Raw genomic sequence first — 22,311 nt, 5'->3', positions numbered from 1 at the left:
CTTCATGAGCATTGAAGCAGTGCTGAAAGTGTCTCTCTGTCTCTCTACTTCGCCCTTCACTCTCAATTTCTTTGTCCTAGCAAATAAAAGGGGGGGGAATCTAAAATAAAGTTGGGCAAATGGTCTCCCTGCTAAGCTGCCCCCCCCCCCAGCCCTGCTCAATGGTCCCTTTCCCTGAGGCTCAGCCGTGACTCTGTGTGAAAGAGTTTCAGGTGAAATTCCGGTGGGGTTGGGGGTGGGGGAGAGACTGTTCTCAGAGCAGCATCAGGGCCCCACCCTGACAAGGCCACAGATGAGCTGTGTGTCATCATTGGGTGACCCTATCCCCATGGAGGCTACAGGTTGTGGCTTCTACCCCAGCAAGCAAACCAACATATCCAATTTTTTGTCATCGTCCAGCTCTTTCTGAAGAGGCGCAGCTTCTCGACTGTCGCCAGCTGGCATTTAGCCTCGGTCTAGTATGCCTTTTTTTCCCTTTCTTCCTCTCTATTCCCAGGAGCCTCCCTTCTCTGGCAATTCCCCCTCCAGCAGGATGTTGTGGTTTCTTTTTTTTCCTCTGCCCTTTGCTTTGTTGATGGGGGGGGGGGGGTTAACCTTTGAGGACTGTCATTCGCTGTGGTGGGTTCCTGTGCGCCTGCTCTCCTGGGAACGCCTGCTGTTGGGCTGGGCCGTCAGCAAATTCTTTACCACGCAACCCAGAACTCTTCCTGTGCTGGATCTGGAGAGCTGTTCATTATACCTCAGCGCAGTCTTCTCTCTCTCTCTCTCTGCCTCCTTCCCTTTTCCTTCCTTCATCCTTTCCTTCTCTTTCTTCTATCCCTTCTTCTCCTCTTTTTCCTTCATCATTGCAGGGTTTCACAGCTCCAGACCGACTTTCTGAGGTAGAGCTAAAGATAGATCACAGCACCTAAACTTCCTCCAGTGTGCTGGAGACCAGGTTCAGCCCTGGGTCACATACATGCCAAAGCAGATGCACTGTGCGGGTCAGCTATCTCACAGGCCCGTTCTCACCTAGCAAGACCTGGACTAGCATTTCCAGTCGTTTCTGCTGTGCAACAGCCTCCCCCACAGAGCTAGAGAGATGCTTTGCTCTTTCTTTCTCATTAATGAATGCATGAATCCTTGTTTTCTTTAATGTAGTTTTCTTTTTCTCTTATACATCTTTTAGATTCTCATGAGGGGCCCTGGGTAGCTTGAGACCTCCAGCTCTCAGGTCTGCAGGGAGGAGAGGCATAAGCCCAAGGAGAGAAGCCTGCACTCAGGGTGGGGCCTGAGCCTGTGCTGTGTGTGTGGAGTGGAGTGGAGTGGAGTGCAGAGCATGTCACCTCCCTGAGGCTACTTCTTTGCACGATGGTGATCAGACTGGGTATTAGAGAACCCACCCACTCCTCCGGGGCCTTCCCAGGATGGATGAGCAATCGAATCCATGCTGCTGAACTCATTTGATATTGGAAGCCAATAGTCAGTCAGTAAAACTGAAGGTTCTGCAGGGGAACCAGTGCAGCACCCATGACTTGATGTAATAAGCCTAGGTGCCTGGGTGGTATTTTCCACCAAAATGAGAGCCCCTATCAAATTAGATGGAGGTCTTCATTCTTTAATACTTATTTATTATTTTTAATTCAATGGGACAGAGAGAAGTTGGGGGATAGAGATGGAGCAGGAGAGAGACACCTGCAGCACTGCTTCACCACTTGTGAAGCTTCCCCCTGCTGCAGGTGGGGGTTGGGGGCTTAAACCTGGATCCTTGAGCATTGTGATATGTGTACTCAACCAAGTGCACTACCATGGAGGGCAGTCTTATGATACTGAACCCAGAGGGTTGCAATCAGGCCGGGCTTACACATTCTTTATCTGATTTTGACAGCAGGATGCAAATCACGTGTGGCTTTGTCTTTATCTTTTACATCTATCTTCTAGATGTACAAGAGCAGATCTGATACTTGATTCAGAAAGAAAGCCTTTGTGCTGGTGTGACTGAGGGAGCAGGATTAATATGCATTGCAATGTGTCTGGAATAGCAAGTATATAGTATCAGAGAAAAGATTTCTGGCCTGGGAGGGATTTCAGTGAACCAGACAGTAAACATCTTCGTAGAAGCAGTGGAAAGTAAAACATACTGTCCTGCAGAACTTAAAAAGGGGCTGGAGAGACCACTCTGTGTGTAGTGGCTTTCTGAACTCTGACTTGAGTAATTGAAAGTAATGATAACAGTTGACATTTTCTGAACCTTTTTACAAGCCAAACATTTTCCCCAGCAGTTGCCAGTTATTACTGTATTTAATCATTGGAGTAACCTGATGTACTCTTTAATATTTTATTATTTTTAATTTATTTTATATATAAAAAGGAAACACTGACAGAACCATAGGATAGGAGGGGTACAACTCCACACAATTCCCACCACCAGAACTCCGTATCCCATCCCTTCCCTTGATAGCTTTCCTATCCTTTAACTCTCTGGGAGTATGGGCCCAAGGTCATTGTGGGATGCAGAAGGTGGAAGGTCTGGCTTCTGTAACTGTACTCTTAGCACCAGCTCATAGTGGAGTGAAAGTGGCTTAGCTGGAGAAAGTCCCATATTAACCCAGTTGCGTGTACCCCTAAGGGTTGGAAAGCAGAGAACTGCCTCACCAGGATATGGGAAAGGGTCCCAGTTGGAGCACCCATGCTGCAAGAGGCATCAGGTCCAAGCATTCCCAGTGCCTCCTCCAAACTTCATTGTTATTTTTTTTAATCCACCTAAACCCCCAGCTTTTATTGCTGGCACCGCAGAACTGACTCTCACTTCCACACTTGAGTCTGTTATTTTAAGGTGTGGTCCTGGGTCCTGAGTCCTGGTGAAAATCAACTTAGCAGAGGAAACCTACAGAGAGGGAGCTGGAAAGATAAAAAGGTTCACACTGTGGAAACACGGCCCTTAGTCCCTCTGCAGGAGGCCGCGGGCTCTGCTTTTCTGGAGCCAAAGCTGCACTAGAGCCCTCCGGGGCGGAGCCTGTTTCCCTGGAAACCGCGGCCGGGCTGCTGGGGGCGGTGAATGCACTCGGTACTCCACCAGGGCTTGCAGAGATTGGTCCACGTCTGCGATCGCTACCTTAGAATAGAGTCCTAGGTGTGGAGTCATTTCGTCAACGGGAACATTGATAAGGCTGACTCTGAACTAGACATTGGTCTAAAAAGCTTCCATTTTATGGGACTGAAGGAATGTGGGAAAGCGGAAGTCGGCGGCCAGGAAGGCATTAGTAGCCGCCCACCTATACCAGCCACTGCCCCTCCCAGCACCTGTCAATCAGAGCTCGGCCCCGCCCGCTCGGCCTGGCCTGCCACCAAGGGAGGTTTGCCTTAACTCTTAGTAAACTCCAGCGTGATTAAGCAGGGTAACCTTCTGGGGTGCGCAGGAACTGGGCACAGCCTTGAACTTCATTGTGAAAGAGTGGGATCTTGAAACTCTACTGAACAGAGAAATACCTTTTTCGTTCTTAATTTCTTTTTTAATTTTTATTTTGTAATCGAAGTATTTGGACCTGGGACCTCAGAGCCTCGGATTTGAAAGTCAAAAGTCTTTTTGCATAACCATTATTCTATTTTTTTTTCCACAGGAAAGTTAACTGTTTTATTAAAAATGAAAATGCAGTAATACTGATTTTTACCCAGTAAAAACACACCTAGGAATCTAAAGAATAAAGCTCATATAGCAAAGGGAAAAAAAATCTTTGTGTGCAGTGCTAGGAAACAAATCCAGAGCCTCACACATGCATAATACATAATACTACTGAGTATCCTCACCAGCCCAATCTTTCATTCTTCTTTTGGTTCTATATGAGAGAGAAAAAAGGGGAGGGGAGGGGAATACACTGCAGGACCACTTAACAATCCATGGAGCTTTCCCTGTGCCATCTGTGGTGTTCCTGTGTGCTGCTGGGTCTGGAACCCAGGGCCTCAAGCACATGAAGGTATACACTCTACAGGGTGAGCTATCTCCCCACTCCATTAAGTAAAATAATAATTCAGTAGTCAGAATTATTTATTTAGAAAGACTTTTTAAGTTACTGAGAGATGAGCTGCAAAACATAGAACACAAAGGTAATTTTCTCAGATTCAAACTCCTTTTTTAGAGTAAAATGAAGTCCCTGAAAAAAAAAGAAAAAAAAACCTCATATATTGCTTTAAGGTATCTCTTTTCATAAAATGTTATCTAATTTGCCAGAATATCTTTTCTTTTTTTTTTCAGGTTTTTTTAAAAATAATTTATTTCTTTATTGGGGAATTAATGTTTTACATTCAACAGTAAATACAATAGTTTATACATGCATAACATTCCCCAGGTTGCCATTTAACAATACAACCCCCACTATGTCATTCATCATCTTTCATGGACCTGTATTCTCCCCACCCACCCACCAAGAAAACACAAGTCGAACCTGAAATGGAATTGGAGTATTACACCAAAGTAAAAGACTCTGGGGTGGGTCTATTTTATTTTTTACCAGAGCAATGCTCACCTCTGGCTTATGGTGATGTGGGGGATTGAACCTGAGACTTTGAACCTTCAGGCATGAAAAAGTCTCTTTGCATAACCATTATGCTGTTTGCCCAGATTCTGAACAGAGAAATACTTCTATGTGTGCATCACTGAGGACACCAGGGTAATTAGGGACCTGAACTTAGGACAGGAAAGTTGTCTTCTAACATAATTGGGGCAGATGAAGTCAGCATTGAATCATTCTGGGTAAACAATACAAAAGAATGTTTGATTTTGCTTGCTTCTTTCTCTCCCTTCCTTTCTTCCTTTCTTCCTTTCTTTCCTTCATATAGAGCACTGCTCAGTTCTAACTCATGATTGAACCTGGAACCCTAGAGCCTCAGGCACAAAGCCTTTTGTATAACCATGTTGTATCCCTGTCTCCCCTTTTGCTTATTTGTTTATTTATTTTTATCATGGTCAGAACAATAGATAAATCCAAGTTTCATTCCACTGTTTTACTTGATTGAAAGAAGCACTAATTGATCTCGAATGTTGCCTGTGTTTGAGAAGCCTGACATTGGTGAGATGAAACCCAACACAGAAATTTGGAGCACAGTAATTTATGCAGGAGGAATGTAAAGAAAACACTGGGTGGTTTGGCTAGAGCATCATTAGGGTGGGATGCTTTAACTTGATTACCTGGTTTTCAAAAATCAGAATAGTGGCAAACTTTTTGTGCTATTTTAATTTTTATTGGCACGTGTGTCTGCTGGTGCTGGGTTATCTCGATGAATGGCAAAGCTTGTGTTTTGCTTCAATCTTTTCTGTAATGACATCTGCAGACTGAGAAGTGGCTTCTGAAGGTTACCGGGAAGGAGCAAGACCAGGGTAGACCAGTCCCTTGACTGTGGTTGTGGGTTCCAGCCATCAGTCAGATTCACAAGACACAAATAGACTTTAATCTGATAAGATGATTGGTAAGCTTTGGTGAAAGATACAAAACAGGGGGGCCAGGTGGTGGCACACCCGGTTGAGCACACATGTTACAGTGCACAAGGACCCAGGTTCGAGCTCCTGGTCTCCAACTGCAGGGAGGAAGTTTTTCAAGTGATAAAGCAGGGCTACAGGTCTCGCTCTGTCTTTCTTCTTCTCTCTCACCCCATTTCTCCTTGATTTCTGGCTGTCTCTATCCAATAAATAAATAAAGATAATTTTTTTAAAAAGATACAAAACAGGACAGATAGCAGCTTTCTTTGTCTCATCTGGAGATTCCTTTCTGGCTCCACCCACTTGGAGTATAGACAGGAATGATAGCCAAGGGGTGTATTGGTCACCTTAACACAAAGAAATCATAGCTGTTTCCCTTCACCACTCTTTCATGCCATCTTAGTTATAGAGCCATCTCACAGCTCCATAAATGTATATCACAGACAAAACAGACATAGCATTCCCTGTGTATCTAAACTCCACTGTTTTCCATCAGTGGTGCTGTGGGAAGACCAGATAGTCCTGCATCAGCCCAGACTTCATGTTAACCTTTTACCCACAGGAGGTGCTATAGGTTGAACTGAGGTGCTTGAAAAGACATTTGGAATTCCCAAAGACAGTAGGACCTAGTTTGGAAACAAGGTCTTTTTAGATGTAATTGAGTTCTGATGAGCCTTAATCCAATTTGACAAGTGTCCTTATAAACAGAAAGCAAAGACACTAGGAAAAGAACGCCATGAGAAGACGCATTATCCTACAAGGAAAAAAATGAGCATGCAGGACAAAGGTAGTGGTTGGAGTGATGTGCCCACAAGCCAAGGGATGCCTGGGGCTAACAGAAACTAACAGAGACCAGGAAGAATCTTCCCCAAGAGTCTTTGCAGGGAACTTGGCCCTGCTGACACCTGGACTTTGTACTTCTAACCTCCCAAAGTATGAGGAAATAAATTTCTGTCATTCTAGGGCATCAAGACTGTGACAATATGTTGCACAACCCTAGGAAACAAATACATTATGTAAATAATAGAAGGCTCAGTTTCTCTAAATAAATGTTGTTTCATACTTTTAACAAAAGAACATTTTTATATAATTTTTTTAGGTTTTATTTACTTTATTTCCTTTTGTTGCCCTTGTTGTTTTATTGTTATAGTTATTATTGATGTCATTGTTGTTGGATAGGACAGTGAGAAATGGAGAGAGGAGGGGAAGACAGAGAGGGGGAGAGAAAGATAGACACCTGCAGACCTGCTTCACCGCCTGTGAAGCAACTCCCTGCAGGTGGGGAGCCAGGGGCTCCAACGAGATCCTTACTCCGGTCCTTGAGCTTTGCGCCACCCGCTTAACCCGCTGCCCTACAAGATAGCATTTAACTGAAAGAACTCAACTCCCAACAAGAGAGCATTTAACTGAAAGAACTCACAGCTAAGATTGCCTGGAAATGGTTAGTTTCTTAAGGAAAGGGTTAGTTTCTCAAAGACTAGAAATAGGGAAGTAAACATTTCATTTAAAAGGAAAACCAGGAGTCGGGCTGTAGCACAGCGGGTTAAGCGCAGGTGGTGCAAAGCACAAGGACCGGCATAAGGATCCCAGTTCAAACCCCGGCTCCCCACCTGCAGGGGAGTCGTTTCACAGGCGGTGAAGCAGGTCTGCAGGTGTCTATCTTTCTCTCCTCCTCGTTGTCTTCCCCTCCTCTCTCCATTTCTCTCTGTCCTATCCAACAATGACAACAACAATAATAACTACAACAATAAAACAACAAGGGCAACAAAAGGGAATAAATAAAATAAATATTTTTAAAAATTTAAAAAAAGTAAAACCTAGAAATTGTTGGCTAGGGAATTCTGTCAAGCTTAATTTTATAGGGGAATATGACTTATAAGCACCTAAGATAGTATTCTTTTCCATAAAATAAATGACAGCTGTCTGGGAGGTGGCACAATGGAAAAAGCATTGGATTTCAACCATGACATTCCAAGTTTGATCCCTAGCATCATATGGGTCAGAATGCTTGTATTATCCCCCCCTCAAATAAATCTTAAATAAATTATATCAGGGCCAGAAGGTGATTCCCCCTATAGAGTACACACAGAGCCCTGGGCTACCACACTGGAGCCCTGCAGAGGGAAGGCTTCTGAGCAGTGCTGTGTATCTCCCCTCTCTGTCTCTCACACTTTACCTAGATGAAAGAAAAAAAGGAGATGACTCCTGGAGTTGTGCAGACACTTCTTCTTCTTCTTCTAGCGTTTGCCCTTCTTCCGTAGCCAGTCAACAGCGTCAGGTTGAGCCTGATGTAAAGTTTCGAGACCTCCTTTGAATCTGGAGAGGTGGCAGTGCAGACACTGAACCCCAGCAGTAACCCTAGTCGTGGGGGGAGCACACAGTACATTAAACCTGCTATAATTTCTTCTTTGATAGAGTTATCAAACTATTTTTATCTGTTCAGTGTGAATCAGCCTGAGAAAAATACCCCCAAAGGGAAAGTTAACTCAGAGACCCTTGATAAAAGGATGGGGCTCAGATCCAGAAAAGAGATGGGCTTGCTCTGTTGTGCTCGACCACTTGGCTTAGGTTTCAGCACTGGACAGCACCCTTCAGCCACCCACAGACCCGCTCTCCTCCCAACTGGGAAGAGCTGCCCTGAACCACAGTCCCAGTTAAGAGGGCTGAGGATAGGAGGCAGAAAACTTCCCATTACTGGTGACTATAAAGCATTAATCCTGCAGTAAAGGGGGGAAAAAAAGAAGAAAACTTCCTACAGGAGTAAATTTTAAAATATATATTGCTGGGGAGTCGGGCTGTAGCGCAGCGGGTTAAGCACAGGTGGCGCAAAGCACAAGGACCGGCATAAGGATCCCGGTTCGAACCCCGGCTCCCCACCTGCAGGGGAGTCACCTTCACAGGCGGTGAAGCAGGTCTGCAGGTGTCTATCTTTCTCTCCTCCTCTCTGTCTTCCCCTCCTCTCTCCATTTCTCTCTGTCCTATCCAACAATGACAACAACAATAATAACTACAACAATAAAACAACAAGGGCAGCAAAAGGGAATAAATAAATAAAATAAATATTAAAAAAAATAAAATAAAAAATTTTAAAAAAAGATTAAAAATATATATATTGCTTATTTTATTTATTTATTCCCTTTTTGTTGCCCTTGTTTTGTTCTATTGTTGTAGTTATTATTATTGATGTCATTGTTGTTGGATAGGACAGAGAGAAATGGAGAGAGGAGGGGAAGACAGAGAGGGAGAGAAAGATAGACACCTGCAGACCTGCTTCACTGCCTGTGAAGCGACTCCCCTCAGGTGGGGAGCCGGGGACTTCAGCTGGGATCCTTATGCCAGTCCTTGCACTTTGTGCCACATGCATGTTTATTTTATTTTTATTGAGATGTATACAGAGAGACCAAAGCACAGCTCAGTTCTAGCTTATAGTGGTGCTGGGGAATGACCCTGGGACCTCCGGCCTGAAACTCTTTTGCATAACCTTTATAGTCCAGCTCTCCAGGAGTAATTTCAGGAGCTTCCATCTAGGTCTTTGTTACTGCAACTTCAGTCCCTCATCCACTCCCTAGCACATAACTTTCAGGAAATGCAAGCCATTAATTAAGTGGTCATCCCAAAGCTAGGCCAGTTCCGGTGTGAGTTCTTGGGTTGCAGCTGCTTCTCTGAGGAGTCCATCTCTACCCAAATCTCCCCACTGTGCTAATTAAGGTCTGTTGAAACTTCCTTCACTTAAATACATGACAGTTTTTTTCTGTTTCATCTGCCATTATTTCCAAGTGTTCCTGTTTGGTTATAGGCCTTCCTCATAGTCTAAAGAATGATCCCAGACAGACTCCCCGTGTGTGTGTGTGTGTGTGTGTGTGTGTGTGTGTGTGTGTGTGTGTAGAGGGTTCTCTTTCCAGAGTCACTGCCATTAGAGCAGAAGGAGTTTTTAGGGCTCCAAATCAAACACTCTGTACAACTGACTGAAAGCATCTGGGCTAACTGGAAGAAGTCTGGTTTTGAGGGGTGTACCTGGAGTGCTGACCCTCAGTCACAACGACTCTTCCTCAGCTCACGCATGCATCAGCACAAGACTGCTCACAGTCCTTCCTCAGATGACCGGGCAGCCGTTCTTAAGCAGGTATTTGAAGGCAAAGCAAAGAAACATTCAGCAGTCATTGCATTGGGTAGAGGTCACAGAGTGCCCATTTCAAACTGCCTCTTTCTCGGTGACCAGATCTATCTCTTGCTGAAATGCACCATCTCTCTAATCAGGACACTTTGTTCTTCTCTGGAGAACATCCTCAAAGGGGCACAGAGAGAGGAACAGTGCCGGTCACTAGGCCAAGCCTGTAGGCCACCTGCTTGAAGTAATGCTCACTCTACCCAGAGCAAGTCACTTTTCTGAACCCCAGTTGTCACTAAAGTCACCGAGACATCTGCTCTGTTTTGGGCTTGGCTCTGCCAGATGAAAGAGAATAGGCATTATGGAAGAGTCCTTTCCAGATGGAAGTCACTGATCAGATATGAAGAATCACCTCGGAGCCAGGTGGTGGCATGCCTGGTTAGGCACACATGTTACAGTGTGCAAGGGCCCTGGTTCAAGCCCTCAGCCCCCACCTGCAGGGGGAAAGCTTTGCAAGTGGTGAAGCAGTATTGCAGGTGTCTCTGTCTCTCTCCCTCTCTATTGCCCCCCTTCTCTCTTGATTTCTGGCTGTCTCTCCCATAAATAAATAAAAGTAATATATTTATGCCTCTCTCTAGTGGTCCCTGAGTCAACTGTCTTCTGATTCTGGTGGGAGCATTCACCTCTGCATCATGCCACACCATTCACTCATTTCAGTAGGACTTTTGTCATTCTGCATCTGCTTGTTGTGCACCTGCTGTGTATCAGGGGCTGTACCAGGGGCTGGGGCGGCTAGAGGGAAAACAGTGGGCCATCAGCACTTGTGGACAGAAAGTGCTCTGACGCACACAAGAGTGGCCTCGTTTTCTCTCCCCTGTCTCCACTGTCTTCTGAGAACAGAGACCTCTTCTTGTTGTGTGCCCTGGAGTTTGGATTCATCAGGGGAATCAAGAGATGATGTGCTTGGGGAGGAGAGGGGAGAGACATTGGGAGAGGTTGGCACTCGATGAACCTGGCTTCAAGTTGGGCTCAGCATTGTACAAAAGAGAGAGGGCACTTCCATTATCGCAAGCCAGGCAGCTCTGTGATAACCTGCTTTAGGAAGAGGCTACGTAAAATAAGAGCAGCCAGTCTGTAGTTTCTGAAGTTGGTTCTGATTATATATAATTATATAGCAGACTCTTTTTCTTCTTCTTTTTCTCTTCTTTTTTCTTTCCTTCTTTCCCCACGGGGGGAAAAAACAACAACAGATCGGAAAGAGAGACTGGACTTGAACCTGGGTTGCCTGCATGACAAACAGGACAAGCTCCCAGGTGAACAAGCTCACCAGCTCTGTCACCATCTTCTAAGACAGAACTTAAGTCCCTGTGAACGCCTACACCTGGTTATTTAGAGAAGCATTATCCCTAACAGCCAAAAACAATCTGGATAGCCATCAGCTGACAAATGAGTAAACAAAACGTGTTACACTCATACAATAGACTTGTTTGGCCACAAAGAGGCATGAAGTACTGAAGTGTGACAACATGGATAAACCTTAAAAGCACTGGGAGTTGGGCAGCAGTGCAGCGGGTTAAGCGCACGTGGCACCAAGCGCAAGGACTGGCGTGAGCATCCCGATTCAAGCCCCCAGCTCTCCACCTGCAGGGGAGTCGCTTCACAGGTAGTGAAACAGGTCTACAGGTGTCTGTCTTTCTCTCCCCCTCTCTGTCTTCCCCTCCTCTTTCCATTTCTCTCTGTCCTATCCAACAGTGACAACATCAATAACAACAATAATAATAACTACAACAACAGTAAAAACAAGGGCACCAGAAAGGAAATAAATATTTTTAAAAAACATTATACTGTTTTTTTTTAAAAAGATGACAATCACCTGAGTCCACATATCACATAACTTCCTCCATGTGACAGTTCAGAATTGGGACCTCTAGGGACAGAAAGATGGGTGGTAGCTCCAGGCTGCAATGTTTTTCTCCTGGAGTAGGTGACAGAGTTCTAAAATCTGCTATAGTTGATGATTGAAATTAGAAGCTAATTCTTTATTAGTAATTTAATAATGATTGTCAAGATTATAAGGTAACGGGTACAATTCCACACACTTCCCACCACCAGAGTTCCACATCCCACCCCCTCCGTTGGGAGTTTCCCTATTCTTTATCCCTCTGGGAGTATGGACCCAGGATCATTATGGGGTGCAGAAAGTGGAAGGTCTGGCTTCTATCATTGCTTCTCTACTAGACATGGATAGAAGACAATTTTTATGGCATATTAAATTTTTTTAAATTTTTATTTATAAAATGGAAATATTGACAAGACTATAGGATAATAGAGGTATATTCTCATACAATTCCCACCCCCAGAAGTCCATATCCAATCCCCTCCCCTGATAGCTTCCCTATTTTTTATCCCTCTGGGAGTATGGACCCAGGGTCATTATGGGATGCAGAAGGTGGAAGGTCTGGCTTCTGTAATTGCTTCCCCGCTGAATATGGGCGTTAGCAGGTCCATCCATACTCTGTCTGTCTCTTTCCCTAGTGGGGCAAGGGTCAGGGGAGGCGGGGCTCTAGGACACATGATGGGGTCATCAGCTCAGGGAATTCAGGTTGGCATCATGGTATCATCTGGAACCTGGTGGAAGACATATTAGATATTTTATTGTTGTCTGCAAATTGACTTTGTAGTCACTTTCAGATTGGGAGGAGCTTGGTTAATGTTCAAGTAGCTAAGATCAGAAAGCTACAGAAGTCACTTTGAATGGGGAAAAAATCAGTCAGTACAACATAGTCCTTGCTGCCAGTCCAAGAGTTAAGGCATCACAGTTCTGGATATGACAAGTGTGAACCAGAGGTTGAAGCAGTGTGGGCTTTAGTGGGCAAAGAGAAGAACTTTGGGAAAGGTAGAGAGGGAGAGGACAGTGACAAAACTGAGAAAATGATGAAGCCCAGGGGACGTCCCTGGATTTGGAAAACCCAAAGACTATATATTAGTGGCTTGCATGGCCTGTGAGTGAAACTGTTTTTTAAAAACACATTTGGGAGTCGGGCGGTAGCACAGTGGGTTAAGTGCACGTGGCACAAAGCTCAAAGACCAGCATAAGGATCCCGGTTCGAGCCCACGGCTCTCCACCTGCAGGGGAGTCGCTTCACAAGTGGTAAAGCAGGTTTTCAGGTGTGTATCTTTCTCTCCCCCTCCCTGTCTTCCCCTCCTCTCTCCATTTCTCCCTGTCCTATCCAATGACGACAACAATAATAACTTCAACAGTAAAACATAACAAGGGCAACAAAAGGGAATAAATAAATAAATATTTAAAAATACATTTAAGAGAAAGAGTTTATTTTATTTTGTTTATGAGAGGAGAACAAGAGTACTTGTCTGGTACACGTGATGATGGGGATGAAACTCAGGTCCTTATGCTTGCAAGCGTAGTGCCCTAACCACTGCACCACTTTCTGGGCCGCCAGAGGGATCCTCCTCCTCTCTTCTCTCCTTCTCCTCTTCCACATTTCCCTTCTTCTCCTCCTCAGCCTCCTTCTCCCTTCCTTTGGTTCCTTCTACCACCAGGGTTATCACTGGACTATATTAGACAGGAAAAAAAGAGGAGTGGAAGACAGAGAGGGAGAAAGAAAGAGAGACACCCACAGTCCTGCTTTGCAGCTCCTGAAGCACCTACCCCTGCAGGTGGAGAACGGGGACTCGAATCCTTCAAAGTCAAATCCTTGTGCATAGTAATGTGTGTGTCCACCCAGACGTGCCACCGCCAGGCTCCCCCAAAGGGACATTTCTTTTTATATATATATATTTTTAATTTATTTGTTCATGAGAAAGGTAGGAGAGAAAGAACCACACATAACTCTAGTATGTGTGCTGCCAGGAATTGAACTCTGGACCTCATGCCTGAGAGTCCTTTATCCACTGAGCCACCTCCTGGATCACAGAGACATTTCCAAAGCAGGATGTTACCCTGAGCTTTTGAGAAGTGTCTGCCACCTAAAGCGCCGTGTCCAGGCTGACGTGGCTCTGCATTTCCCTGGGTCTCTGATGTCCCCAGGTTCTGTGTGATGTCGTCCCCGGCCCCCTGCCACCCAGGAATCTGTAGCTCTGCAGAGCTGAGGGCCCCTTCTCAGGCCCAGTGCAGTGCTTGACTGCACAGGAAAAGTGTGATGAATATTAATGTAATCAAAGTCGAAGATGCAAATTCACACTTTCGTTATTAGAAGAGAAATCACTAGTATTCACTTTTAGGCTAATAGTCAGACAGGCAGGAAGCTGACTGAAGCATAGCCTCCTGCCTCTCTTACTGCAGAAAGGGAATGACTGACTTGCACTGTGAGCAGCATGGACTTTTTTATTCTAAAGCATTATTATTATTATTATTAGCCTCCAGATTTTTATTTTTATTTATTTATTTATTTATTTAATTTTTTATTTAAGAAAGGATTAGTGAACAAAAACATAAGGTAGGAGGGGTACAACTCCACACAATTCCCACCACCCAATCCCCATAACCCACCCCCTCCCATGGTAGCTTTCCCATTCTCTAGCCCTCTGGGAGCATGGACCCAGGGTCGTTGAGGGTTGCAGAAGGTAGAAGGTCTGGCTTCTGTAATTGCTTCCCCACTGAACAGAAGCCAGAACTCCCACTTTCTGCACCCCATAAAGAATTTCGGTGCATATTCCCAGAGGGATAAAGAATAGGGACACTTCCAATAGGGAGGAGGAGATACTGAACTCTGGTGGTGGGAACTGTATGGAATTGTACCCCCTCTTATCCCACAATCTTGTCAATCATTATTAAATCACTAATAAAAAAATACTGCTTTTTTAATATTTGTTAATTTGTTGACAGAACCAGAGCATCACTCTGTCCAGCACTTTATCCACTGTGCCACCTCCCAGACCCCAAATAACTTTTAACAAGAAGCAGCAGCTTCTATTCGCCCCCTGAATCAAATGTTGCTCTGTATTATTTTTCTCTTAATGTTAGGAACTGCAAAAAGCAGAAGACTGTCATGTGCATGCTTTGACTTTGAGGAACTGTTCTCTGCTGGGCAAATAATAAAATAATAATAAATACCAAGAGGGGAATAGGTAGCAGAGGGTTGTTGAACTGGGCTGTCTTGCATATTTGCACATTGGCATTTGTGTTTCAGACTAGTGCAATATCTAAGGCATAGAAATAAATGCATTCTCTCTCTCCATCTCTCTTTCTCTCTCCTTCCCTCTCCTAACCAAAGAAAGTGCATGCCCTGGCATTGCCCTCTAAGTCTGAACTTTCCCTTTTGGGGATGCTTCCTGGAATCGATTCTCTCTGCAGAGAGACTTGCCCCCCCCCCTCCCTCGCCACCTCCCACCCAGCCGTCTCTTCCCGAGCCTGCTGGGCTGGGTGGCGGGTCCCGCAACGGAGCAGAGCCCCGCTGTAGATGGAGCTGCCCAGCTGCACGCGAGCGCAGACCAGCTGACTGCTGACTCAGAGGGGGGGGGAGCCAGCCACCCCCAGCTCTCGGTGCTCCTGCTGCATCCCTATCCCACAATCCCTTGCCTGCTTTGCTGCAGTCTTTGCAACAGACGATGAGTGAGGAAAAGATGACCTGTAAGATCAAGACTGATTGGCTTGCACGTCCAAAGGGGTCTCCCACTTGTTAATGACCCAGAAACACTCCTGCCGACTTTGCTGAGCCTTCTCTCCGTCTCTTCTCCATTTTCCTCTCTCTCTCTCTCTCTCTCTCTCTTCCTCTCTCTCTCTCTTCCTCTCTCTCTCTCTTCCTCTCTCTCTCTCTCTCTCTCTCTCTCTCTCTCTTCCTCCCTCTCTCCCTCTCTCCCTCTCTCCTTCTCTCCCTCTCTCCCTCTCTCGTGCCCGAGCTGGCACCTCACTCCCTAGCACAGAAGATATGCTGGGCTTCTGATGATGGCTGCACTGCATGGTAGGGCATTTTTAACCCTTCTCTTTCGCGCGGTGCTTGGGAACTTGCGGTGGCTGTAGACGTGCATTGTTCTGTGGGGCTGGGGAGGATTTAGAGTCAGCCCGGGTGATTAATCTTGTCTGCAGAAATGGGTAGGTGCTCGGTGTTCGGGATCGTTTGGGATTAAGTCTGGTGCATAACTGATGTCTCTTGCTCTCTGTTCTGGCTTCACCACTTCCCCCCCCCACACACACACACACCCAGGCACCTTCTCTCTCATGATGATGCTGCATGCTCTCAAACTCTTAAGAATAGAGGGAGGGAGACCCAGTCTTTGCTGAAACAAAGACGTCAAATGAACCCGAATAGGGAGAGAAAAGTCCTGCAAGGTTTTCATGATCAAGTTTCTAATGAGATCATCATTTTTAGCCGCCTTTATTTTACCGTGCATCTTGGTTTCTTTTAAATAGAAGCATTTTACTGCCATTTTTAAAGGAAGGATTGCTCTCTCGTCCCCGCCCGCACCCCCCCCCCCTTGCTCGGTTAGTTACAAAGATGGGGTGAAATATTTCATTTTGCCAGACTCCTTCCCAGACAACCCAGGGTGGAGGAGAATGTAGCACGTGCCCCTTCCCCCCACCGCGTCCACTTCCAGAGAATCCTGGGGGTGGAACGCGGCGGTTCCCAGTTACCATTGGAAACCCATTCATTCATAATGCATGACTCTGCCCCTCAGAGTTCTGAATGCCGCTGATGATCAGCAAAGATGCTGGAGATGACTCGGTCCCCTGCCTTTGAAAAGGAGCATCAAATCTGGGTGGAGTTCAATAGTGGTGGCATTAAACAGGGACGCACACACCCTTGCTTGGACTAAGGCTTAACTCCTGCAACATCGGACATTATTTTTGTGTGGAAGAGCTTTTTCTCCATGTGTGCCCCACCCTGTCACTATTCCTTGTTTGGGAGAGCTAGGGAAGCAAGAGTGTTGCTAATTTATTTTAAACTAAAGACAAAAAAAAAAAAAGCCTGGGTTTTCATAAATAGTTTGCTGTACCCAGTAATAGGTACAATGGGACTTTCTACAGAAAAAAAGAAGGTTTCATGGTCATAGCTTTAAGGAACAGATTCCAGTGGCATTTTTAAATTGTGAAAAGTCTTGCTAGGGATTTTTGGTTCATTTCTCGGTTTTGATCATTTTGCGGCAGTTTTGTCCCTTGTGAAAATTTTGTTAGATTATTTTTTTTCAAGGTGTAGGAATATCCCTTTGCCCACTCAGATTCTTGCAGTGATGATTTGAGTGTGAAGACCTGGTCTGCCTGCTACCAGTCTGGTCTGTGGTGCCTTCCACTGTCTACTTTGGGCAGATGCTCTGCCAGCCCAGCCCCTAGCCCACTGAGATGTTAAATAATGCATGTCCCTCTCCATGTCTGCTGCGCTGGGAAGAAGCAGCTTTCTGTTGCACAGATGTGAGCGGTGGCCCTTCAGCAACCTCTGAGCATTTCTTTCCAGTGTTCTCAAAAGGCACACTGATTTGCATTGGAAAGATGAAAGCAGGGCTGACTGTAAGGAAAAAAGAAAAAAAGAACCTCTCAGATGGCTTGAATGTGCTTTCTCAGAAATGCCAGGGCAACCTCTATAACCCATATCTTTTAACATAAAATCTAGACACATTGTTCACCATACGATAGTTACGATAATTTTGAGGTGACTTAATTTTTTTATATCACGATAACACATGCTTTGTGGGTTTGGTTGTTCAAGGAAGGAAGTGAAAGTTGTCATTCTTTGTCTTACTAAAAAAATGAAACTATCCTCCATTTGGACAGTGTTAGGTATTAATCCCATCAAACTTGCGCCTTCTTTTTACCCATCTTTATTAAATAACAAGAAATCTTTAAAAATCTTAAATATGCATTGATTTTTTAAAAAAAAATTAACTGAACTTAATTCTTAAGTCATCCTGGTGTCTTTTTTTCTCCCATGATTTATTTAATAAAACTAAGACTTTAACCAAATAATGGTGTGTATTATTGAACTGCAGAGAAGAGAAATGCTAGTACTCTTTAAAAAATATATTGTTGAATTACTGACATCCTTTTCTTTTTCTTTCTTTCTTTTTTTAAACCCTTTATTTATTTTATTTATTTTTTTAACCAGAGCACTGTTCAGCTCTGGTTTATGGTGGTGTGGGGGATTGAACCTGGGACTTTGGAGCCTCAGGCATGAGAATTTGTTTACCTAACCATTATGCTGTCTACCCTCTGCCCCCTTTTCTTTTTCTTAAAAAGCAATCTCAGAGAATTCCTTCTAAGTAGCAGATCACAATTTGCACATACCTCTTTATTATTTATATAAGAATTTTATCAGAGTAGAATTTGTTGTCTAATGGGGTTGGCTAGTTGGGCTCTCTGAACATTTTCACTAGGCAGGCTATCTGAAATTAACAGATTGATTCCTCTCAGTATGTGGAGATTTAGTTTAGACCAGAAACCGAGAGAGAGAGAAAAAAACAAAAAGACCTCACAATAATTACTGAAATAGCATCATAGAATGAAACATCAACCACTGGCTTTTGCATGCCTTTTCTAGTTTATTTTCTGCCTTCCTATTCTCAACAGCTTCTCTCCCTTCTTATTCTAATCAATAGCAGAATTAAATACTCTCCTTCCTACACTGCAGGGGCAAAGATTGGGTTCCTGTTCTGAGTCCTTTTGACACACTGGGGGAGAATCACTTTGTTTCTCTTCTCCCTTTGTGCCTCCTCTACTCCCACCCCCTGAGCCTAGGGCCTTGGCTGCCTGCTACCCGTCCTGTGATTCCCCGTCCCCAATATTCTGCCCCTTTGTGTAGTCCCCAAAGAAAGTAAGGGGGGAGACGACAAGGTAATGGATGTGTTAAGAGGAGACCCTACTCATCTGACTGTCCCCTGAGACTGGAAGATGAATGTCAATTAGCCTGACCACTTAACACCCCATCACACAAACCAGGCCTCCTGGACACCCCAACACAGATCTTAAAACCTACTGCCAAGTTGAGACGATTCATGAAGAAGGCAGTGGCAGTCACCATTCTAGACTAAGGAAAGAGGTAGGGGATAGGTGTAAATATCTTAGCAACAAGGTGGAAGTCAGCTTAAAAATCCACTTCCTTGGGAGTCGGGTGGTAGCACAGTGGGTTAAACACACATGGCGCAAAGCACAAGGACCGGCATAAGGATCCCGGTTTAAGCCCCCGGCTCCCCACCTGCAGGGGAGTCACTTCACAGGCAATGAAGCAGGTCTGCAGGTGTCTATCTTTCTCTCCCCCCTCTGTCTTGCCCGCCTCTCTCCATTTTTTCTCTGTCCTATCCAACAATAACGACATCAGTAACTACAATAAAACAAGGGCAACAAAAAGGAAATAAATAAATATCTTTTTAAAAATCCACTTCCATCAAATAGAAGCCTGCCCTCAAGGGAGGCTGTCATGCTACTGACCCTAGGGAATCAGAGAACCCTGGGGAAGCTGGGGCCCATCTTTGCCTGGAGACCCAAGTTAATGCACCCTCCAAAAAACCACCACCTCATACCTACTGTCTGGAAACACATTGCATCTGGTCTTCTAATTTACAAAATGACCCATTTGGGAGAGAAGCTTGATTTAACTGGAAATAGGTCACCCTGTTTTAATTCCACTCAAGGTTGCCCTCTTTTTTTTTTTTTTCCCAGTTGAGTCCTCAGTCACAATGCAAAGTCAGCTGCAGAGAGGTGACGAGCTCACATGTTAAAAACGCCTTTAATTTTGTGTTAAAGTAGATCTTGAGTTCAACGTGCTAACTGTCCGGATACTGAATCCCTGACTTACAGAGCATCTTAATGGCTCAAGATTTCCTCTCTAAAAAGGCTACCAGACAACTTAAAGGGTGGACAGGTGATGCTGCACCTGGTTGAGCACACACATTACTGTGTGCAAGGACCCAGGTTTGAGCCCCCACCCTGCCCCCCCACCTGCAGGAAGGAAACTTCACAAGCAGTGGGCAGGCTGCAGGGTTCTCCCTCCCTCTTTTTTTTTTTAAATAGTTTTTTTTTTTCTTATTTCTTTATTGGGGGATTAATGTTTTACAGTCGACAGTAAATACAATAGTCTGTACATGCATAATATTTCTCAGTTTTCCGTATAACAATACAACCCCCACTAGGTCCTCTGTCATCCTTTTCCAGGACCTGCACTCTCCCCCTCCACCCACCCAGAGCCTTTTACTTTGATGCAATACACCATCTCTGTCCCTCCTGTGCTTCCCTCTTTCTCTTCCTGTACTCGCTATTGCTTTATTTCTGTCTCTTATTATACTTTTAAAAAGGAAAAGGGAAAAACAACTAAGAACAAGTCTACCAGAAAGATCTCAAACTACTTGGGAAGCCAGTTTTTAGTCTGTTCATCTCACTGGCATTGCTTGAAGGAGGATAAAAATGTAACCATATTGATAAAGAAAAGCACTTCAGTGGCAACAGAGAGAAACAATAACACAGGAAAGTGATAACATTAAACTGGAGAACTAGGTTCCAGGGGGCCGGGCAGTGGCACACTAGGTGGTGCACACACATTATCATTCTCAAGAACCTGGGTTCAAGGCCCCACTCCACACCTGCAGGGGGAAAGCTTCTCTCTCTCTCTCTCTCTCTCTCTCTCTCTCTCTCCTTCTCTAGCCCTCTCCCCTCTCTAAATTGGATTCAGTGTCTTGAGTATCATACATCATCTTGTTAGTACCTGGGGTTTAAAAAAATTTTTTTTTATTCTCTTTCTTTTTTCTGCCACCAGGGTTATTACTGAGGCTCAGTGCCAGCACTATGAGTCCACTGCTCCTAGCAGCCATTTTTTCATTTTTTCCTTTTCTACTTTTTTTTTTTTGATAGAACAGAGAGAAATTGAGAGAGGTGAGGGGGAGATAGAGAGAGCAAGAGAAAAAGAGATGCCTGCAGACTTACTTCACTGCTCATGAAGTGTCCTCCCTGCAGTTGGGGAGTGGGAGCTTAAACCCAGATTATTGTGCATAAACATTATTAGTTCTTATTCACAAATCACAGGTTAGAATTTTATGTCTAAGTGAGTCTGAACCTGAGTCCCAACCATGCTTCCTAGTCTAGTCAGACAAGCGTCCGTCCAAACTCTCTGCCCTTCTTCCCCTGCCTCCCTGCCCGTCCATTCTCTGGTGTCAACGATAGAAAGTGTTGATGCTTTTCTGATCTGAACAGTACCATTTGTAGTAGAAATAGGGCCTCAGCGTTAGACCTGTGCCCACAAGCATCCCTTCCCACCCACCCATTCCCCATCTCATCTCCCATCAGGCTCTCCTTTTCCAGCTAGTCAAATTTTTCACTAAATATAGGAGATTTGAGAAAGTGAGTGTGGGGGGGAGTGATGACCCGAGGAAAAGAATGCTGGGACAGGATTTTTCTCAGCCTGATGGTTTTGTTATGTGAATGGTTGCATTGCTTTTACAGACAAGACTTTTTCTTTTTACAGTCAATCTGCGTTTAATTGGCAAGCCCCCACTAGTTAGGAATTTCTATGTCGACCTTCTTAGGGTTTTGACTGCTATGCATATGTGTCCCCAAGCGTCCTCATTGTCTTTTCCTGTGCTAGTGAGAATATAGAAATAGGTCACTAAAAGTTGACCCTCTGGGTCATGGCTTCTGTTGCCAAGCACTGGAGCCTCACACAACATCCCCGTGAAAGGGGCCAGGAGATAGCTCGTCTGGTGGAGTGCACACTTTACCACAGTTGAGTACTTTACTAGGTTCAAGCCCTCAGCCACCACGTGAGAGCAACATATAAAGGAGAAACTTCGCAAGGAGTAGAGCAATGCAGTGGTGTTTCTTCTTCCCTGTCTCTTACCCTCTTAAAAAAAATTAGAGGGTTAGGGAGTTGGGCGGTAGCCCAGCAGGTTGAGTGCATGTGGCACGAAGCACAAGGACTGGCATAAGGATCTTGGTTCAAGCCACTGGCTCCCCACCTGCAGGAGAGTCATTTCACAGGCAGTAAAGCAGGTCTGCAGGTGTCTGTCTTTCTCTCCCCTCCCTTCTCCATTTCTCTCTGTCCTATCTGACAACAATGACATCAATAACAACAATAATAACTACAACAACAGTAAAAAAACAAGGGCAACAAACAGGAAAACAAACAAACAAATAAATAAATAAAAATTAGAGGGTCAGGCAATGGCATACCTTGTTGAGAAGACATGTTAACACGCACAGAGAACCAAGTCCAAACCCAATCTCCATCTGCTGGGGGTGAGCTTCATGAGTGTTGAAGCTGTGCTGCAGGTGTATGTATGCATATATATATGTATGTATGTATGCATGTATATATGTATGTATGTATGCATGTATATATGTATGTATATATGTATGTATGTATGCATGTATATATGTATGCATGCATGCATGCATGTATGTATGTATGTATCCATCTATCTACCTCCCCCTCTCATTTTTATCTCTTTCTGTCTCTATCCAATAAATACATGAATAAGTAAAATATTAAAAATAATAAAGCCATCATTAAAAAAAACTTACAGTCCTCTGGAGTTATGTAAGCATGAAGCCCCAGTGATAACCCTCACAGAAAAAAAAAAAATCAGGGGTCGGGTGGTGGCATACCCGATTAAGCACACATGTTATGAGTTGAAGCCCCTGGTCCCCACCTGTACAAGGGAAGCTTCACAAGTGGTAAAGCAGTGTTTCAGGTGTCTCTGTCTCTCACCATCACACTCCCCCTTCTTAATTTATCTCTATCTCTTTTCAATAAATAAACATTATACGCACACACATAGACAGATAGATAGATGATAGATAGATAGATATTAAAAG

At 44.5% G+C, this 22,311-nt stretch overlaps 1 protein-coding gene across 6 annotated transcripts in view; it reads left to right on the top strand.

Annotated features, from left to right (window-relative positions):
• The window catches only part of TRIM2 (tripartite motif containing 2), a 143,013-nt gene that overhangs the window by 72,319 nt on the left and 48,383 nt on the right, over positions 1-22,311 (top strand). Inside the window, exon 1 of one of the 6 annotated variants that reach the window (XM_060178927.1) lies at positions 15,343-15,481. The exons of the other annotated variants lie outside the window; for them this stretch is intronic. Coding sequence (XP_060034910.1) covers positions 15,479-15,481 — 3 coding nt within the window. The 5' untranslated portion in view covers positions 15,343-15,478. Of the gene's footprint in view, positions 1-15,342; positions 15,482-22,311 lie in introns of those variants that run through there. 6 annotated transcript variants of the gene reach the window in all.

This window comes from Erinaceus europaeus, chromosome 19, assembly GCF_950295315.1.
Source record: "Erinaceus europaeus chromosome 19, mEriEur2.1, whole genome shotgun sequence".
Lineage (NCBI taxonomy): Eukaryota > Metazoa > Chordata > Mammalia > Eulipotyphla > Erinaceidae > Erinaceus > Erinaceus europaeus.
This window is presented reverse-complemented; position numbering and strand designations above follow the sequence as displayed.